Source organism: Nipponia nippon, unplaced genomic scaffold (genome assembly GCF_047370975.1).
Source record: "Nipponia nippon isolate SJK-2023a ecotype South Korea unplaced genomic scaffold, ASM4737097v1 scaffold_17, whole genome shotgun sequence".
Lineage (NCBI taxonomy): Eukaryota > Metazoa > Chordata > Aves > Pelecaniformes > Threskiornithidae > Nipponia > Nipponia nippon.
The window spans coordinates 2,480,261-2,497,085 of NW_028262333.1; the positions used below are offsets into that span (position 1 = coordinate 2,480,261).

Below are 16,825 nucleotides of genomic sequence, written 5' to 3' on the forward strand. Positions count from 1 at the left end.
CTTTTTTTTCTTGAAGTGCTTTGCTTTTTTTTCCCCCGCTGTGTTAACAGAAAACACCGTTGCTCAGAACGTAACGAGAGGAACCGTGCCATTTGAGTTTTAGAGGGAAAGTCAATGTGTGCTCCTTACATCTCCTGAAAGAAGCGAGACTGCAGTGCATCCACGTACACTCTTTGTCTGCAGCGTAGAGAGCCCTGTCCTGATTTGGCTAATTCTTAGTTGCTGATTTCTTTTGACCCATACCCTGTTTGCAGAGTAGCTTTAAGCAGCTTGTGATACTGATGTGTTCTTGAGAATGTATTACCCGGAACGCTAACCCTTGGGTTTTTTTAAAAAAAACTCATAAATGTAGAGCAAAGATTATTTTATATGTATTCGACGTGGGAGAAATGTCACAAATGCTATCAACTCAGCTGGCAAATACATGACATTTGTGAAGAAGTTGCAAATATTCCTAGGGTTTGGAGACAAATATCTATTGTTTTTGTGTGGTATAATCAACATAAGGGTGTTGTGAATTTTTCAGATCAGCAAAAATGAGCGGTTTCTTCAGTGACTACTCAGTGGTCTTTGGTACCATCATGACCGTTTATGCTCACCTGTTCCTCCCCCTCAGCCTCAAAGACTGTGAGTTCAGGTGAAACACTGCTCTGCAGGTAGTCAGTGGTAACACACCGTAGAGATTAGTATTAAAACCATTAAGAACTGAGCTGCATTTTTTAACAAGCAGCTTCTGCATGTTCTCTTGAGGTTTCAGCAGCACCATCCCATTTGCAGTACTCCAGCACCATCCACACAATGCTTTACTAACTCATCGTCCTTAGCCTTTGCTTCGTACACCATCACTCGTGAAAATAATTCTTGTATGCTTGCCAAAGCCTATTAAGCAACACACAAGGCCAGAAAATAGTCAAATGGTTGTGAAATAATGAAGAAAATAGTAGAATAATGTTGTGCAGTAAGAGAGAGAGAAAGAAATGCTTCTGGAATGCTGGTCTCGGTGGTGATAGCAGGCGATCATCCTCTGGTATTTGAAGTAATACCCTATAAATGTAGGTTATATAGCACTATTCATCCCCCATATTCTGACGTTGTTTTGCACGAGGACATTTTGATGGTAACATTAGTATGAATTAACAACATTCCCAAAAGTTATTGCTAGAAAATGAATGGTTTTAGAACACAAGCACATACTTACTGCTTCAAAAAGCATCTAATTATTTCTTGACTTGAAAAAATACTTTTTTCTATAGATGTGCTTTTGCTATAGGTTTCAGCAGTGGCTTTGGCTGCCCTTTATGCGGTTGTGCGGTGTAGTAGTTCTTGATTAGGCTGTATAAAGCCTGTGTTCGTTATCCCTGCTGACCTACGCTTGACGAGCGCTGCGCAGAGCCAAGTTATTTTGTCTGCTGCGGCAGGAGGATCCATAAACAACCTTGCTCGGAGGCGCAGTGTTTCTAGATGCATTTTAGTTACAGGTAACCTTTCTCCTAGAGAAAGAAATCGTTTTTTTCCATGGAAACTTCTGAAAATGGCAATCGACACTGAAGTTTTAATTTATATTACTACTCTGACAGCTTCAGCTATTATTTCTCTCCTGTTCTGCATACTGTATTAACATTAAAGCTGATTCCAGAAAGTTCCTCCTATATCCTTAAAACAAGCTCCTTGGGGTCTCTTAGTCTGCAACTAAAATATGTATTCAAAACTGTTACAAAACTAGAACAGAGAGCCTTTTTTTTTTTAGGCATCATTCTTGAATGTCTTATGCCTTTGAGTCCTCCATGCATTCCTAATTTAACTGTCATTTCATTTATTCCTTTTTTTTTTTTTTTTTTTTTTTTTTAAAAACAGGCGTAGCTAGCCTGGGAAAGCTGACAGATTTTGAGATCCAACAATGAAAGGAAGTAGTCAGTTAGAAAAAAGCTGATTCTCCTTATGGCTTTTGTTTGCTTAATTATCATTTCTCCATTCTCTCTGTTTGCACTAACCACTAAAGATGCCATAAAGACATCTGGAAATTAAATCCTAATTCATCAGGAACTGCCTTCTTCCAGAGTTAAGTGGTAGTTCTCTAACACAGTAAATTCTGCTGTCTTGTACTTCGCCATTTCATCTCTTTGTAGGGATGTACAGCCTGCATTCGAGTTTTGCTTTATTGTTTTTCGTTGTTCCCTGGGCAACTCCAGTTCTTAATATTGACCTCGCCGCGTTCGAGTTTTACCTCACCATCTTTCTTGATCAGTGCAGCCTGGTAACATTCTTGAAAAATAAAGGCTGTAACTCAGATCAAGTACCTTGGCAAAAAGCGTTCCACCACATGAAATAGATGTTGTTCCCATTGCCTGTACTAGTAAATACCTCTCTCAGATTAATGACCAACTCTGATAAAGGCATGAAACCATCCATTACTCTCCTGACACCCTCCAACAGCCTTTCCAGTTATAAAACCGTATTTGGGGTTTTCGGGTGTGTATTTCGGGTGCCACGCTCACACCGCAATGCGTAGCATCCCTCTCCCTTAACTCTCCTCAGAGGCTGAAGTCACCTGCAGCGCAGTTTGCCTTGCGCTCCTAAATACGTGGAATATTCACCAGTGCCGCAGTCCGGCATCCCTTCCGCCGTCAGTCACACAGCTCTCGTCATGGACTCTCCCAGTGTGTAAAATGTAAAGCAATTTGAGGGAATTTATCTCAGCCGAGAGTCAAACGAAGGTGTGTGTAGTGGAATGCCAGAACGGCAGAGCACGGCTGCATTCACCCTTTCTCCTTCTTGCTGTTGCTGTCTTTTTCTGTTTGTTATCTGTTGTTGCAGGTTATTGCTGAACTGCACAGTTCTTCCTGCACTCATTTCTGGATTCCAGATTGACTCCAGGAAAAAAAAAAATAAAACAGAAGCAATCTACATCATTTCTTCTCAGGCTCTGGAGAAAGTTTAATGCGCGCAGGCTTGCTTTCTATGCGCTTACGCTGCTGTGACCTTCCTTAGCACCAAGCTTTGCCCTACCGCGCTTTCTAAATTTCTTTTTTCTGTTTCTACTCTCAAATAGTGCCCATCTTTTGTTCACCAGTTTCCCCTCTAACCTCTACATCTTCAGAAATGCTTCTTACAGAGCAAAGCATCATCTTCGTTGAAAACACCATCCACTCTAATGTGTGATTTTTAACTCATTAGCTGTTTTTTAAAATCGGCTTCCTCTTATCATCGCAGTTGTGTTTGTCCTACTTACTGGAGACACTGATTGTATCGGAGCAAGAGAAGGCCATTGCAGTAGTGTTGTTTAAAGAGGTCTGGTTTTATTTCATTAGTAATTAATTTCAACTAAAATTCTAACATGTGGGGGGGAGTAGATGCCTAAATCATTTAAAAGCCTACAAGAAAACAATCATATTTTTTGACATCCATTCAAGCTCCGCGAGGACCGTGCTAAAAACGCATCCGTAGGTCACGCATTGCTTTCTCAGCCTCGTTTCCCCAACTCTTCCACCCTTTTGTCCTTTAATAAAAGGTGAACCCTTGCAGAACTGGAGCGTACCCGACTGTGCTCCAGGGGCAAGTTCCTACACGCCAAAGCAAATTCTAAGACAGGAGAAAGGGCTGAGAGATGCAGAGGTACATTTTTCCTTGGCACCTCCCTATCTTAAGGCTGGTGGCTGCAGCTGCTGGCAGAGTAAATCTCCACTCCTGAGTTAAAAGCCTTTGATGATGTCGGTGAAGAGGCAGGAGCTGTCACCAGACCTCGCTCTTCTCGGGGATGCCGAGAACTCCCTGTGCCCCCGCATGTGGCAGCACCTTGCGCCTGCAGCACCGCTCCAGGCTTTGGCTCCGCTGCTGCCTACTGCAGGCTTGGGCGACGCAAAGGAATGGCCCACGTACTCAGGATCAGGTCCTGAGCAGAACACTCAGCCTAGCGTCGTTCCCGAGGGACGTTTACTCAGGATAACGGCGTACATTGAGATCACAAAGTAACTTTCTTATTACTTTTCAAAGGGATTGGGCTCTCAAACCAGAGCTCAGGTTTAAGGTACACTGGTAATTGTTTTGTCTTCCTCGTCTCCAAGAGGCTTTTAGGTGCAATCTGTCTCTTACAATACAAGAATTCCAGGAAGGTGGGAAGAGAGGGGAGAAAAGCTGCCGTACTCACTGTGTGCGCTTTATTTTTAACAGAGGTTTCCTTGGATGAGTGCTCCCATTCAAGTTGGATTAGTCGGATTCTGGTAAGTGATTTCTTTGGGTTGTGTCTGCTATTTTAAGCGCTACTCGTAGAGTTTTTGGAGGAAGTAGCAATATTTGCACTTCGTTGAAAGAAAAAAAAATTTGGGAGTTAGTCAATTCCATATCTGTAACTGATAATACCGTATTAAAAAACCCAGCCCTTAGCAATGAAGAAGCTGCCAAGAAAAGGAGAGGGAGGGAGGAGGAAAGGAAGGGAGTGGCAAAAAAAAGGGATGTGGCAGCTTGATCAGAAAAGATGCTTTGGCTGCTACCTCCATAAACAATAACGGGAATCGGATCCTGTGGGTTGATGAATTCTTGAAGCATTTGGTTAATGAAGAGTTTCATTCGCCGTTGTCTGGCATTTTATGTTGTCGTTACATTTTCATGCACAACAATGCAAAACACGGAAAGGACATCAAATGATAATTTTATATACATTTGTAAGCATGGTATTGATGCATTTAGTACTACATAGTAGGTAAATGATTTCACAAGGTATAATGCAGTGAGAAATAAAGGTTACATAGCACTTCATGGAACTTTACCTCACTGTACACAAAAAAAAAGCATGCTTTCTGCCTAGAAGACCATGCCTAAGGGGTTTGAATTTTCTATTAGCACCCTAAATATTGTAAACCCCTTTTTGTCTCCTCTAGTCTTGTGTTTGCAACACCCCTGTGTTGTGCGCTGTTTCCTCAAAAAAGGTACGTATTGCTGTTACGTTATTCTTACTTTAATGTTACGCTCCCAGAGGCACGCGAGGTACTGCAAAGACAGAAACAAGTGGTCATTCCCGCCTCGAGCATACAGTCTTAATTCCCACATAACAAGTGTGATAAACATGAGAATATTCAGGAAAGTAATAATTCTGTTACTCATCAGTCATACATAAGAGTTGAATTGTGCTCGTTCGTTTACAAACTCCTAGCAGCTTGCAATGCTGCTGCCTAGGGCTAGGGATGAGAGGCTTGGGCGAGCAGTTTAACCACGCTATTTCAAGCTGAGAAGTTTGAGCTTGATAATACAGAGTTAGGAACCACCGGAATGATTCGTAAGAAAGGCCAATATTATGGTCCAAACAATATATTTGTGTTCAGTAAGGTTATGGCTTCATTAAATACAGTCAGAGGCCATTTTCTTTTCAGCTGAAAACTCCTCTGGTTATACAGAACAGCACTTGACTATAATACGTGCTTATTTGTAATTTGATTAATATTTTTCCAGAAAGAATTTTTTATCAATACACAAACAGCTCAGTACTGAAAACTGTCTTAGAAACCTCATTCATTATAGCTGAAATCATAACGCAACCTGTATGGTTATAAAGTTAGCTCAATTTGCAGCATGGAGCATGAACAGGTTCTTAAATTCAACTAAGCTGTCCCCTCTCGTATTGTTAGTGGTTGTCTAAACTTGACAAGCTGCCAAGCGTAGCTTAAAGAACGCAAGCTGGAGCTGAATCCGTTAAAATATTAAGCAACTAAAGTAGCTTTTGATTCCCAGAAGACAATTCCCAATTCTCCTCCGATGGGGTGGTTTGCGTACAACGCAGCAGCCTGACACCCTCCGTTTCCCTGCCTGGCCCAGAAGCGAGCGTTGTGGTAGATAAGCATCGCTAGGCTCCCTGCAGGGGACTTCACAAACCGGGACAGTTCGGGGTTTTATCCTGGGCTCTCCCTTTCGTGGGAACATTAGCCATTAAACTGTACATAAGAAATTGCAGCTGTTTAAGTGACCTGGCAGCTTAATTCACTTTCCTGTGAAGGACTCTTATAAAAATAAGCCTTTTATTCAACTGAATAAAATCAGGCAGTAAGTTAAATAGGCAAATACATTAGATTTCATAAAAACACCTTTAGGAAGGTAAGTTTCTATTGCCAGCAACAACCTGAAGCAACTAAGTAGATTCCTACCCTCATGGTCATAGCAACAGCCCTTTCTTGACTCTGTGGACTGTCTTATTGCCTTCTAAGCAGGGATTCGTTTGCCCCTGGTCTGTGAGCATGATTCCTTCATAAGAAGTTAAAATAAGATCTGAAAACTCTTTTCACAATCCAGGAAGTTTAACCAAATGCGTCATCCATCTTATTTTACGTTCAAGTGCTTGTTATATATAACCCTTTTACTCTTTCTTTTGCTTAGTTCTATGTCTGTAACACGCTTGGAGCCAGAATTGCAAGCCAAGATCCGAGAGAACAGCCCTGAACTAGAACGTGTATACTTTAATAAAGGATTATAATTCAAGGAAGGGAAAATATCTTTCAAGGAGGACCTTGTGCACTTATTTTTGAATTATATGCCAACACAGTTGAAGGTGAGAACTCACTTTTAACTTGTCCTTTTGTTAAATGAGCTTTGATCATCCGCATTATATTTAAAGATGTTCCTTGTTGTAGTGTTTAAATTACAAAAGGTCATTTTGTCCACTTTGGTATCGATTAAAAGTTTAACCATACATATCCAAAAATGTTTACATAAGCTCTCAAGCAGCTACAATAACAATAAACAAGCACACAAAGAAAAATAGATGCTATTATATTCGATTTGGCACCTGTTCCAGTAATAGCAGGGCAGGGATCTCTTTGTGAAAAGTCATAGAGCAACAGAACGAAGTTGCCACCCTCTGCCAGCAGCAGGACGGGTGGCGGAGCGTGACAGAAGGTTGTGCAGGAAGGGCTTTTTACCAAGAGGTTGATTAGGCTGTAGGTTTTCCCTGTTGGCACAGAACCGTTTCTTTAAGGTAGATGTTGGAGGAGCCTGGAGCTTCTGCACAGTGTGGTACTGCTCAGCAATACAAGCTGCTTTCTTCCGCAGGTCTAGTTTTACCAGCATCATGTTGTTCTGCAGTTCTGCCAGTGTTTGGTCCTGAGAAAGGGAAGGCAGTATATATAAAGATGCGACAAGTTGCCCAACTCCCTGATTACTATGAACTGAAGAGGATAAACCGCCTTTGCCAAAATTCATTAACTAGTGTGCTAAATAAGGCCATGCATAAAAGCTTCTACTGTCAGCAGCATAGCAGTTCAATAACAAAATAGGAAGAGTAAGGCTAGGAAAAAGCTGAATCCGTCCTGCTGCAAACGTGCTGCCATAGCAACTGTGATAGAGTGAAGCGGAGAAGGAAATGAGAACTCCGAATTCTCCTGCTTTAAGTGCAGGCTGTCAGGTAACTGAACAGGAACAATTTGGGTCTCCTTTGGCAAGTTAAATATGCAGGCTGACTCAGCCGTTGAAAAAATTAGCAACATAGCTCCCTTAATGTAATAGAGAGCATGTGCCTAGAGAATAAGTCATTTTTATGTGCAGCTGCAAGAACCTAGGTTATTCGGCTGATTATGGCAAAGCGCATAGACTAAATCCCCCCGTGCAGCCCACAACAGAACAGACGCCTTACCTGTCGAGCCAGAATGTCATCACACGTACAGAGGGCTTCTCGAAGTTTCCCTGCACTTGTACTGTGGCAGCACGCCCTCTCTGCAGACTGAAGGGACTCCCCAAGTTTTTGTAATTCTGAACGCAGCAATCTGACATTCTACAGGAGAAAGAGATTTAATACAACAGCTAGCTTTGACATTGCTCTGCAAACAAAGCCACGCCAGGGTAACTCAGACATGCAGTACTGAGGGAGGATCCCCTCTGAGCAAGGTACGCTGCAATCTCCGGTCCCACAACCTTCCACATCTCTACTAAGGGTTTGTTCTCAACAGACCCATTTCAACTTCAACCATTTGTTTAAAAACCTGGAAGCAGCAGCTCCAAACTCCGTTGAAACTGGCAACCACCCTGCCCTGCAAGCGTTCCTTCCTGTGACACAGAGATGGAGTTACCTTCTGTCCATCCTCCAGCTTCCTGTCTACGTCCACAGTAATGGGTTTGGCGGAGGGAGGTGGCTCCAGCAATTTCTGGTACTTGCGCAACTCTAGGAGCAGACAAAAAGTAGTGAGACACAGCACATTCGTAAGCTTTCGGGTTTTCTGAAGTCAGGACTTCCCTTGAGACAAGCTGCCACAGGCAGATTGAGAAAAGCTTTGAGTTTGTGCAGACATGCACGAACATTCCAGGCTTCTCCCTTTCGGTGACAAAAAGGGACTTTAGAATCAGAGCAGGGAGATGATCCCGCCCTGAAGTCCATTTTCATGTGGAAAATGAAGTAAAATCCTGTCCATCCATCACATTATTCCTGTCATCTACAACTCAGAACAGTGGTTTCAGGATGAATCCAATGTACCCTACTGAAAAAAGTATCTCTAACCCTCTACAAGGATCACTCGGGCATGGTTCAGAACCAGCGCAGCATCACGGCCTTACCTGCTGTTGCGGTATTTAACTCCATTTGACATTGCTCCAGTTTGGCTTTGGTATCTACCAGCTCCTGTTGCAGAGCGCACGAGGTAGCCACTCGCTTTGATCGACGCAAGCCTTGCCCAGAGTCCTTCTGCTTAGTATCCAGGCTCTTCAGTTTTTGTTTTGCCTCCTGCAGAGCAGCTTGGAGCTCCTCGATCTTCTCATCACGGTCCTTAGAAAGCAAGTTTGTTCAAATATTCAACCAGATGTTCTTAACACAGCTTTTCTGAAACTTGCAATCCCTTTCTTCCAGGTGACTTTCTCAATCACACACTTCACCTGTTGAACCCAGCCTTTAATGTCCTTTAAGTGAAAACAGCAAACCCATTTCCTGGGAGCCTAAACCACTTTTTTACAGCCTCTAAAGACAAGGGATTTTTTGAGAGTTGGCATCTTCAGAGAGGTCTGCGACAAGTCCCAGAGGCTGCTCAAATGCCATAGAGTGAAAAATATATATAGACAGGCCCATACCCATCGTCCCAGCTAAGAGTAAGAATAGAAATTCACAGAACTTGTGTTAATCTGAAGAGTGCGAAGGAAGCCACTAGCAAAAAGAGTAAGGCGGAGGGAAGCATGTTGAACAAACAGAGGAGTCAGAATGGTTGCACGTTAGCTTCCAGATTAAGGGCTGAAAATTAGAAAGCCTAGTGAACAGCAAAGCAGTAGACAAGAAGAGAAAAGTGTGGATCAAACTATCAAATATCATCACAAAAAATACCACAAAACACAAAATCTTTCCTCTCAGTTTGCCTAAGTCACCTTCCTGGGCTCAAGTACCCCGAGTCCCCTCCCAACGCACCGCCACTTTCCTGATGTCCTTTCATGGCCCTGAACGAACCTGGATCTCCTCCTGGTAGTAGTCGGTCAGTGACTCCTTCAGGTTATTCAGTTTATCCTCGTACAGCTCCTCCAGCAGCTCCTTCTGAGCATCCACATGTTGGCTACAAAGAGAGCAAACAACTCCATGTCAGGGTCTGGCAGTTCTTGGTACTGTAGCTCACCCTGAACGAAGGGAGGGAGATCGGCGCAAGCTGTACCTGCACCACTGCTCCTTCTGTTGCATGTGCTCCAGCATCTCGTTGCAGATCTCCTCACGGAGGCGCATTTCTAGTTGCAGCTTCTCCTGCCGCTCTTGCACCAGCAGCTCTCGTGCAGCTTCCACTACACGCAACAAGTCCTGCAAGAAGGACGCAAACTCCATTGCCCACACTGCACAACAGAATTAAGATCTAGAATAAACTAGGGGATCCTGTATCTGTAGGCTGGGGTGATCTAGGTTTAAGATGCTTTTAGTCACTTGAAAAGAGGAGTTTTGCCAGGTTTGCTCTTAATTCCTCTCCCATGAGATGGCTTAAACAACACTGCACTCCAAATGGAGCTGTCTCCAGAGCAGCTTCCCTACTGCACTGCCCAGGGCTGCACCTCCATTTGCTACCTTGACACATTACAACTCAAGTCTCTGTAGGTATATGACTTCTATCTTGATCTTCCAGCTATTCCAGCTGCCCGCTTTGAGTATCTAGGAAGTTTGATTATTTTTCCTCAATTTAGCCATCTCTCCTGTGTGTTTTGCATGGATTTCCCTTGCACAGTAGGGATTATAGGTCTGTACCCGAGCTCTTACTGTCCCTATTCCACAGATGACAAAGTGTTTCCAAATTAACCATGTGCTTCAGATTTAGACCGACTGTGGAATGTTTTCCTCATGGATTCCCCGTTTCCTGGGTCCCATATCCTTCTGAGGTTCCCTGTCATCTCTTGGTGTAGTGCCGAGCTCCAGCCCCAGCTCCCAGGCCAAAGCTAAGTCATGTTCTTGCCCCCTTATCCATAAAGGCTGTAAAACAAATCACAACCCACCTCCTTCTCATACATGGAGACATCTGCTTCATCCTCACTGTCTTCTTCCGATTCCACTTCTTCCTTTGCTGCTGCCTCCTGACCCTGGCTGGTTCGCCTGTTGTGCTCTTTGATGATCGATTGGATGGACGGAAGTCCCACCTTTGTGGGAGGCGCCTGAACAAGCTGAAGGGGAAAAGGCCATCGTTACAGGTTCCACAAAGCCTGGAAGTTGCGTAGTCTTTAAACGCAACGCTTCTCTGCGACCTGTCAACCCATTCAGTTTAGCAGAATCTGGAAATACTGTAAAGATAACAATCCACTGGAGAAGGACAGGGACAACTTGCAAGCATTCCCCCTGCCCTGTGACGGAAAGGGGCCCATTCCCACAGGAGCAGGATGTATCCCGATCATGCCGTGATCCTGGTGCGTGCTGCTTACCTGGCTGGCGATGGCTGAGAACTTGGCTACATACAGAGTTTCATCATACGTAGATGCACACTGGTTAATGTTAACAATCATGCAAGAGCGCCCACGTCCAGTGAAGAAACCCTGGAACACACGGGTTAGCTTGCTGTCCCGGAAGGGAACCACAGTCTGCTTCGATCTATGGGGAGAGACAAGAGTGAGCCCATGGGGAAGCAAAACAGCCTGTCCCCACGCTCCCTGAGGAGTTCTGGTACTCACTTGGACTGCTGGTTCTGGCGCAGGGCGGCAATGCAGCGACCCAGCGTGTGGAGGGAGGTATTGATGTTGTTTGCTTCTTTCATTCGGTCCCCGCTTTTCTGGTCCTTGCAGCGCTCTGACCCCGCAAGGTCACACAGGGATAACCTGAAGACAAGGCGGGCGGTATTCACATGACCTGCTAGGTTTGTCCTGTTCCAGCCAGGCTTGCAATTCAGACACCCTGCGATCGCCCGCCCTGCTCACCTTCCCAGCTTCCCCGTAAGGGCACAGAAGGCTCTTTTGGGGTGCATGAGCTGTTGCTGGACAGAAAGACCTACCCTAAGCATAGGGGTTACACGAGATAACAAGAACGTGAGCTTTGCAGTGTCAAGTTCAAAGATCCTTTGCCCGTCCTCAGGACAGCCACTTCCCGGGTACCGAGACAACCCATTTCCAGATAACTACAGCCCAGGAACAGGCATCAGCAGCGCTCAGATCAGCCCTGCTGCGAGGGTAGGGTTACTCACGTTTATTTTCATTCAAAAAGTGAACTACCTCAAGTCGTACTTTGCAGTACTCCTCACAAACTCCTCACTCAGTTCCAAGACTTAAGAGTGGGAACATTTACTCCTTCCAAGTACTTTCAACATGACCTTCCTCAAGGTACTTCCCATACCCCAGATCCGCAACAAGAGACAGGAGAGTTGAGTCCACAGAGAACACCCCCAAATCCTAGAGAGCATGAAACTTACTCGCTGATTTTTGGAACGATTTCACTGCTACCTCTTTGCAAGTGCAGAATCCGAATGGAGAAGACACTGTGACTGTAAAGAAATGTGAAAATGTTTTAAAAGGGAGACGCAACCTGTAAAAGGCCCTCCGAATTGTATGTCTGCCTCAACAACCCCCCAGCCCTTCAGACCTGCGACTGGAGTTCTGGTTCATGTGGGTGCTAGCAAAACTCTGGTTTTTCCGACCCAGTTTCAGGAGCTTCCAGGCCTCATCAGCATCCCGGACATTGATCCAGTTCAGATCTGGAAAAGCAGGCACACGTTGGGCAAGGCAGTTAGGAGACTGGGAGAAAACTTAATTATCTCAGCCCCAACTTGACCATTGCATTTCCTTGACATTAACAAACTTAACGTTCCCCTAATCCAGACATCCGAGACCTCCGAGAGGCCACAGAGGACATCGTGCTCTGCAACACATCGCAGCTAAGCCACCCACCTGCTCACTCCTCAAGTCTCCCAGCAGGCCACTAAAAATATCTCTCAGGCGTATCTACCTTTCACATAGGGGTTGCCAGTCTGGTCTTCACAGAGCCGCAGCGTCTGCCTCTTGCGGTTCTGGCCAGGTAAAGCTGGTTCCAACAAGTCATAGATTAACTCATTGTAAATCTCAAAGAAGGAGACCCAGATGGAGAACTGCACGTCTCCTGCATTGGTCAGTGAAATGCGATCCAAGTCAGCCCAGCGAGGACCCAGTTCTGAGGAAAAGATAAAGAAGGGAAAAAAACACTAAGTAAAAAAGTCAGGATTGCAGCTTTTCATGGATCCAGCCTCAGTGGTCTAGCTGTAGACTGAGATACCTTTCTTCCGGAACACTATCCCAGACTCAAATCTATTCTATAAACCTCCTCCCGTTTGGACCTACACTAATGCCTGTCCCCAGCCTGAGATTCCCTTTAGCAGCATCCTCCTTTCTGTGCAAGGACTTTTGGTACACTTGATCTTGACTCCAGAAGTATAGGATATTTCAAACATGAACTCTTCCCAGTATAAGTGAAGTTTTAGTCCTTGTTACCTCAAATTACTCCGTGCTTCTGGATACCGAATCAGTTAGTAGTTCCTAGGTTTGGAAGTCTGGGCACAAGCGCTCCGTGCAACATGTCACTCGAGCACCCTGCTTGCCAGCTATCCCCATCGCATGGCATTCAGCTGCTCAATAACCGTATCCCTTGAATGAAGTAAGTGGGTATCAAGTAGCTTTTCATTTCATGAGGCTTGAGTTACTATGCAGTGGCAAGTTCTTCGTATGTTAGCCAGACATACGTACAAAGTCCTTCAGCCCCAACATCCTTGTCTTTCAAAGGGAAAAGACTACAGCACCTTTGCTCCCTTACCCACAACACAGCATCCAAATAGCCTTCACCCTTTCTTCCCCCGTCCTCCCACAAGCAGCAGCAGGTAGTACACAGTAGGCTTCCAGACATACCTTCTGTCTGGCTGATGTCCGAATGGTTGGTGAGTTGGCTAGATGAAGAGAGGCCAGCAACTCCACTGTCAAAACTGCCACTGGTGGTGGCCTGGAGCTGCGATTCGGCACTGTGACTCCTCTTCAGCGGCGTTAACAGCTCCTCCTGGAAGGACACAAAGAACATGAGCGGGTCTGTAGTATGACACCATCCTTTCCCTGTTATTAAATCTCCGAGAAGCTGCACGCTTACCTCCCACAGACCGCCCCGCAGCATGGTCTGCTTCTTGGTCTCTTCCTGTCGCACCTGCCTGCTGTCCAGCCAGATCACCTCGTGGGAGAGGGAAGGCTTCAGGTCCATGGCCTGGTACAGCCGGTCCCCCACGCTGTTGAAGATGACCGCTAAGGAGCGGGGCAGAATGCCCCCATCTTTGTTGCTGCCTGAAGTAAAAACAACAGCAAGCTGAGGATTCGCGTGTAGAAGCAGACAACTCCTGCAACAGGCTATGAACACCTAGTGCTTTCCTTACCCTGAATGGTGTGAGTCTTCCCTGAATTGGTGATGCCGTAGGTGTAAACCAGCCAGTTCTGCCCATTCAGTACATCCTTTACCACCTGCTTCATTGTCTCATCAAAGAACAATTTCTGCCCCACATCTGGTCCAAAGATCTGCAAAGAAGATGCATGAAAAATGGCCTCATGTAGATCATTCCTATCTTTTGACTGCTGATGGTTGGTCAAGCGATACCATGTAGTCCTTTGGTCCCTCCGTGTCGTGGTTTGACCCCAGCCAGCAACTGAGCACCACCCAGCCGCTCGCTCACCCTCCCCCTCCGGTGGGATGGGGAGAGAATCAGAAGGGCAAAAGTAAGAAAACTCATGGGTTGAGATAAGAATAGTTTAATAATCAAAATAAAATAATAATTATTAAAATTGTAGTGAAAAGGCAAACAACAGAGAGGAACAAAACCCAGGGAAAACAAGTGATGCAACTGCTCACTACCCACCGACTGACACCAAGGCAGTCACCAAGCAGCAATCGCTGCCCCCCGGCCAGCTCCCCCCAGTTTATGTACTGGGTATGACGCCATACGGTATGGAATAGCCCTTGGGCCAGTCTGGGTCACCTGTCCTGGCTGCGCCCCCTCCCAGCTTCTCGTGCACCAGGCAGAGCATGGGAAGCTGAAAAGTCCTTGACTAGTGTAAGCACGACTTAGCAACCACTGAAACATCAGGGTGTTATCAACATTATTCTCATCCTAAATCCAAACCACAGCACTATACCAGCTACTAGGAAGAAAATTAACTCTATCCCAGCCAAAACCAGGACGCTCCATTAGCCCCACATCATGAGCAACAGACCCACCAGTACTTCCAGTCCAAGCCCCCTACGAAAATAAGATGTTCACTTGCTTAATCCAGTAACACCTGATATCACTATGGCCTCTAGTCTGTTTAGAGCCTCGTGAACAAAACAAGAGTTTGGCATTTGCTGCCAAAAAACTTGGCAGGATCAGCTTAAAAAGAGAAGAACTAAGGAAACAGCAATAGAAACAAACTTAAGTAGAGAGGATTGTACGAGACTCCATAGTTCATGCAGTACACTGGAATCAGTGTGTATTAGTAAGCCAGGTTTTCAAGCCGTAAGGCTGGTTTAAGCTTGAAAAGCTTCCAGATGGATTGTTTCTCCCAGTTACCTGAGTGAAAGAGAATCTATGTGCTGCCTGTCCCACTCCACGTTCTGTGCTCCGCATGGTGAAGGAGTCCTTAGGGGCTTTTAGAAGCAAGGTCTCTGAATTCTCAATGCAGACACAGCCCTAAAGAACACAAAGCCCCATCATTGCAATGGCTTACAAGAGGCCGTAGCATAGACAGCAAAGGATGGTGGCATCTCCCAGCAGGCACGCAGGCAGCGCAGAGGCTGCTGCATTCAGTGTCTTACCTGGTCTTCCCCTTTTTCCACTTCTGTAGATTTCAGAGGTCGAACTCTCAGATACACCTTTATTTTTCCATTATTGTCTTCAGCTACAGCCTACAAAAATCAGCACAGGTTAAACATGGTGGCCAGAGAGGCAGTACACAACCACCCGTCACAACGCTAACAGGAACCGCAGCATGGACCACGCGCATGGCTACCTTGACTAGCACTCAGTAACTAACGGACACTTCTCTGGTCCCAAAATCCCCAGCAGTGACAGAAGCTTTCTTAGGCGTTTCCAGGCACACCAGCATTTCTTTGGTTTCTCTAGTGAACCAGACCAACAACCTGAAGACCTGACACCAAAACCAGCCCCCAGAGCAAGCACCACACTAAGAGGCATCGTGTTAAGAGGCACTTACTGACTGTGCCCTTCATAGCACAGGGCAGGAACTGCTCCCCCCAGTGCAACATTTTGCTCTAGCCTCCTCTGAAGAGTCTCTGTTGGCCCTGCATCACACCACCTTTGTGCAGAGACACAGCAGCCGCAAGTCAAACCGCTGCCCTGTTTGTGACAGAAGAGCTCCGGCCTCACCTGCTGCGAGCCCTCCAGATTTGGAGAGATGGCAGAGAACTCCGACAGGAGGTCCTTGCGCACATCGGCCCCAAACCCTGTTGCTGTGGATTCAAGAACGGGGGAGGCTGCGGCATCATCGTCAGAGAACAGCCCCGGGGAGGCGAGCGCTTGCGCCATGGTGTCTCACACGGCTCCTGGAGAAAAGGGGGCACAGCAAGGACGGGGTGATGGTACAGCAGCCTTCTGGGAGTCCAAGCTTTGCTCCCCACACGCAGCCTGCCACCACCGCCATACCCGTCCGTTCCCCACAAACGCAGACTGCCATACAGAACCCTCCCTCCACACGCAGGCTGACACACAGGAGCTGCATATGCACACACACACCCCCCACCACCACACCAGACCCCAGACACACCACCTGCACACACACACCCCACCACCACCACACCAGACCCACCACCTATACCCCCACCACACCAGACCCACCACCTACACCCCCACCCCCACCACACCAGACCCACCACCTACACCCCCACCCCCACCACACCAGACCCACCACCTACACCCCCACCCCCACCACACCAGACCCACCACCTACACCCCCACCACCACCACACCAGACCCCAGACACACTACCTACACCCCCACACCCCCCACCACCACATAAGAAACCACACACACACACCGCATGGGGGCACATAACAGGTACGCAGACCACCTCGCAGGACCCACACACACATACAGGCCGCCCCCCACCACACACACACACCCAGAGACCACCACACGGGCCCTGCCCACACCGGTACGGGCGGCCGCACGGGGCTTCTCCGCACCCACCCGAAACCGCCACCCCCCCACAGGCCCCCTCGCTCACCCCTCACGCCCGCAGACCGCTGCAAAGGCCCCCGCTCCCCTCACGGAGCCCTCACGGAGCCCTCACGGAGCCCTCACGGAGCCCTCACGGAGCCCTCACGGAGCCCTCACGGAGCCCTCACGGAGCCCTCACGGAGCCCGGCACGCTCCGCCGCCTCCCGCCCACCTCGCGTCCGCGCGGCGCCTACTGTTGGGGTTTC

At 46.8% G+C, this 16,825-nt stretch overlaps 2 protein-coding genes across 6 annotated transcripts in view; one reads left to right on the plus strand and one right to left on the minus strand.

Annotated features, from left to right (window-relative positions):
• SFXN1 (sideroflexin 1) overlaps nucleotides 1–6,462 on the plus strand; it is a 47,531-nt gene extending 41,069 nt beyond the window's left edge. For all 4 annotated transcript variants that reach the window (XM_087754129.1, XM_087754128.1, XM_087754127.1 and 1 more), the window contains exons 9-11: nucleotides 4,168–4,217; nucleotides 4,875–4,922; nucleotides 6,361–6,462. In XM_087754129.1, the coding sequence (XP_087610255.1) occupies nucleotides 4,168–4,217; nucleotides 4,875–4,922; nucleotides 6,361–6,457 (195 nt within the window). In that variant the 3' untranslated portion in view covers nucleotides 6,458–6,462. The remainder of the gene's footprint in view (nucleotides 1–4,167; nucleotides 4,218–4,874; nucleotides 4,923–6,360) is intronic.
• Nucleotides 6,463–6,471: 9 nt separating this feature from the next.
• On the minus strand, nucleotides 6,472–16,824 carry KIF20A (kinesin family member 20A). Of its 2 annotated transcripts, XM_087754117.1 has the most exons (19): nucleotides 16,627–16,824; nucleotides 15,771–15,946; nucleotides 15,200–15,289; nucleotides 14,955–15,074; nucleotides 13,788–13,926; nucleotides 13,511–13,698; nucleotides 13,279–13,423; nucleotides 12,350–12,550; nucleotides 11,987–12,098; nucleotides 11,817–11,888; nucleotides 11,086–11,229; nucleotides 10,840–11,005; nucleotides 10,420–10,584; nucleotides 9,600–9,739; nucleotides 9,401–9,503; nucleotides 8,527–8,734; nucleotides 8,046–8,137; nucleotides 7,613–7,750; nucleotides 6,472–7,083 (listed from the first exon to the last, which is right to left on the minus strand). In XM_087754117.1, exons 2-19 carry the CDS (start codon nucleotides 15,927–15,929, stop codon nucleotides 6,811–6,813), a joined length of 2,655 nt encoding a protein of 884 aa, XP_087610243.1. In that variant the 5' UTR covers nucleotides 15,930–15,946; nucleotides 16,627–16,824; the 3' UTR covers nucleotides 6,472–6,810. The 2 variants fall into 2 exon arrangements, with proteins under 2 accessions (XP_087610243.1, XP_009470444.1); XM_009472169.2 differs by lacking the exon at nucleotides 16,627–16,824 and having other exon boundaries at nucleotides 15,771–16,611.
• Between the last annotated feature and the right edge of the window lies 1 nt (nucleotide 16,825).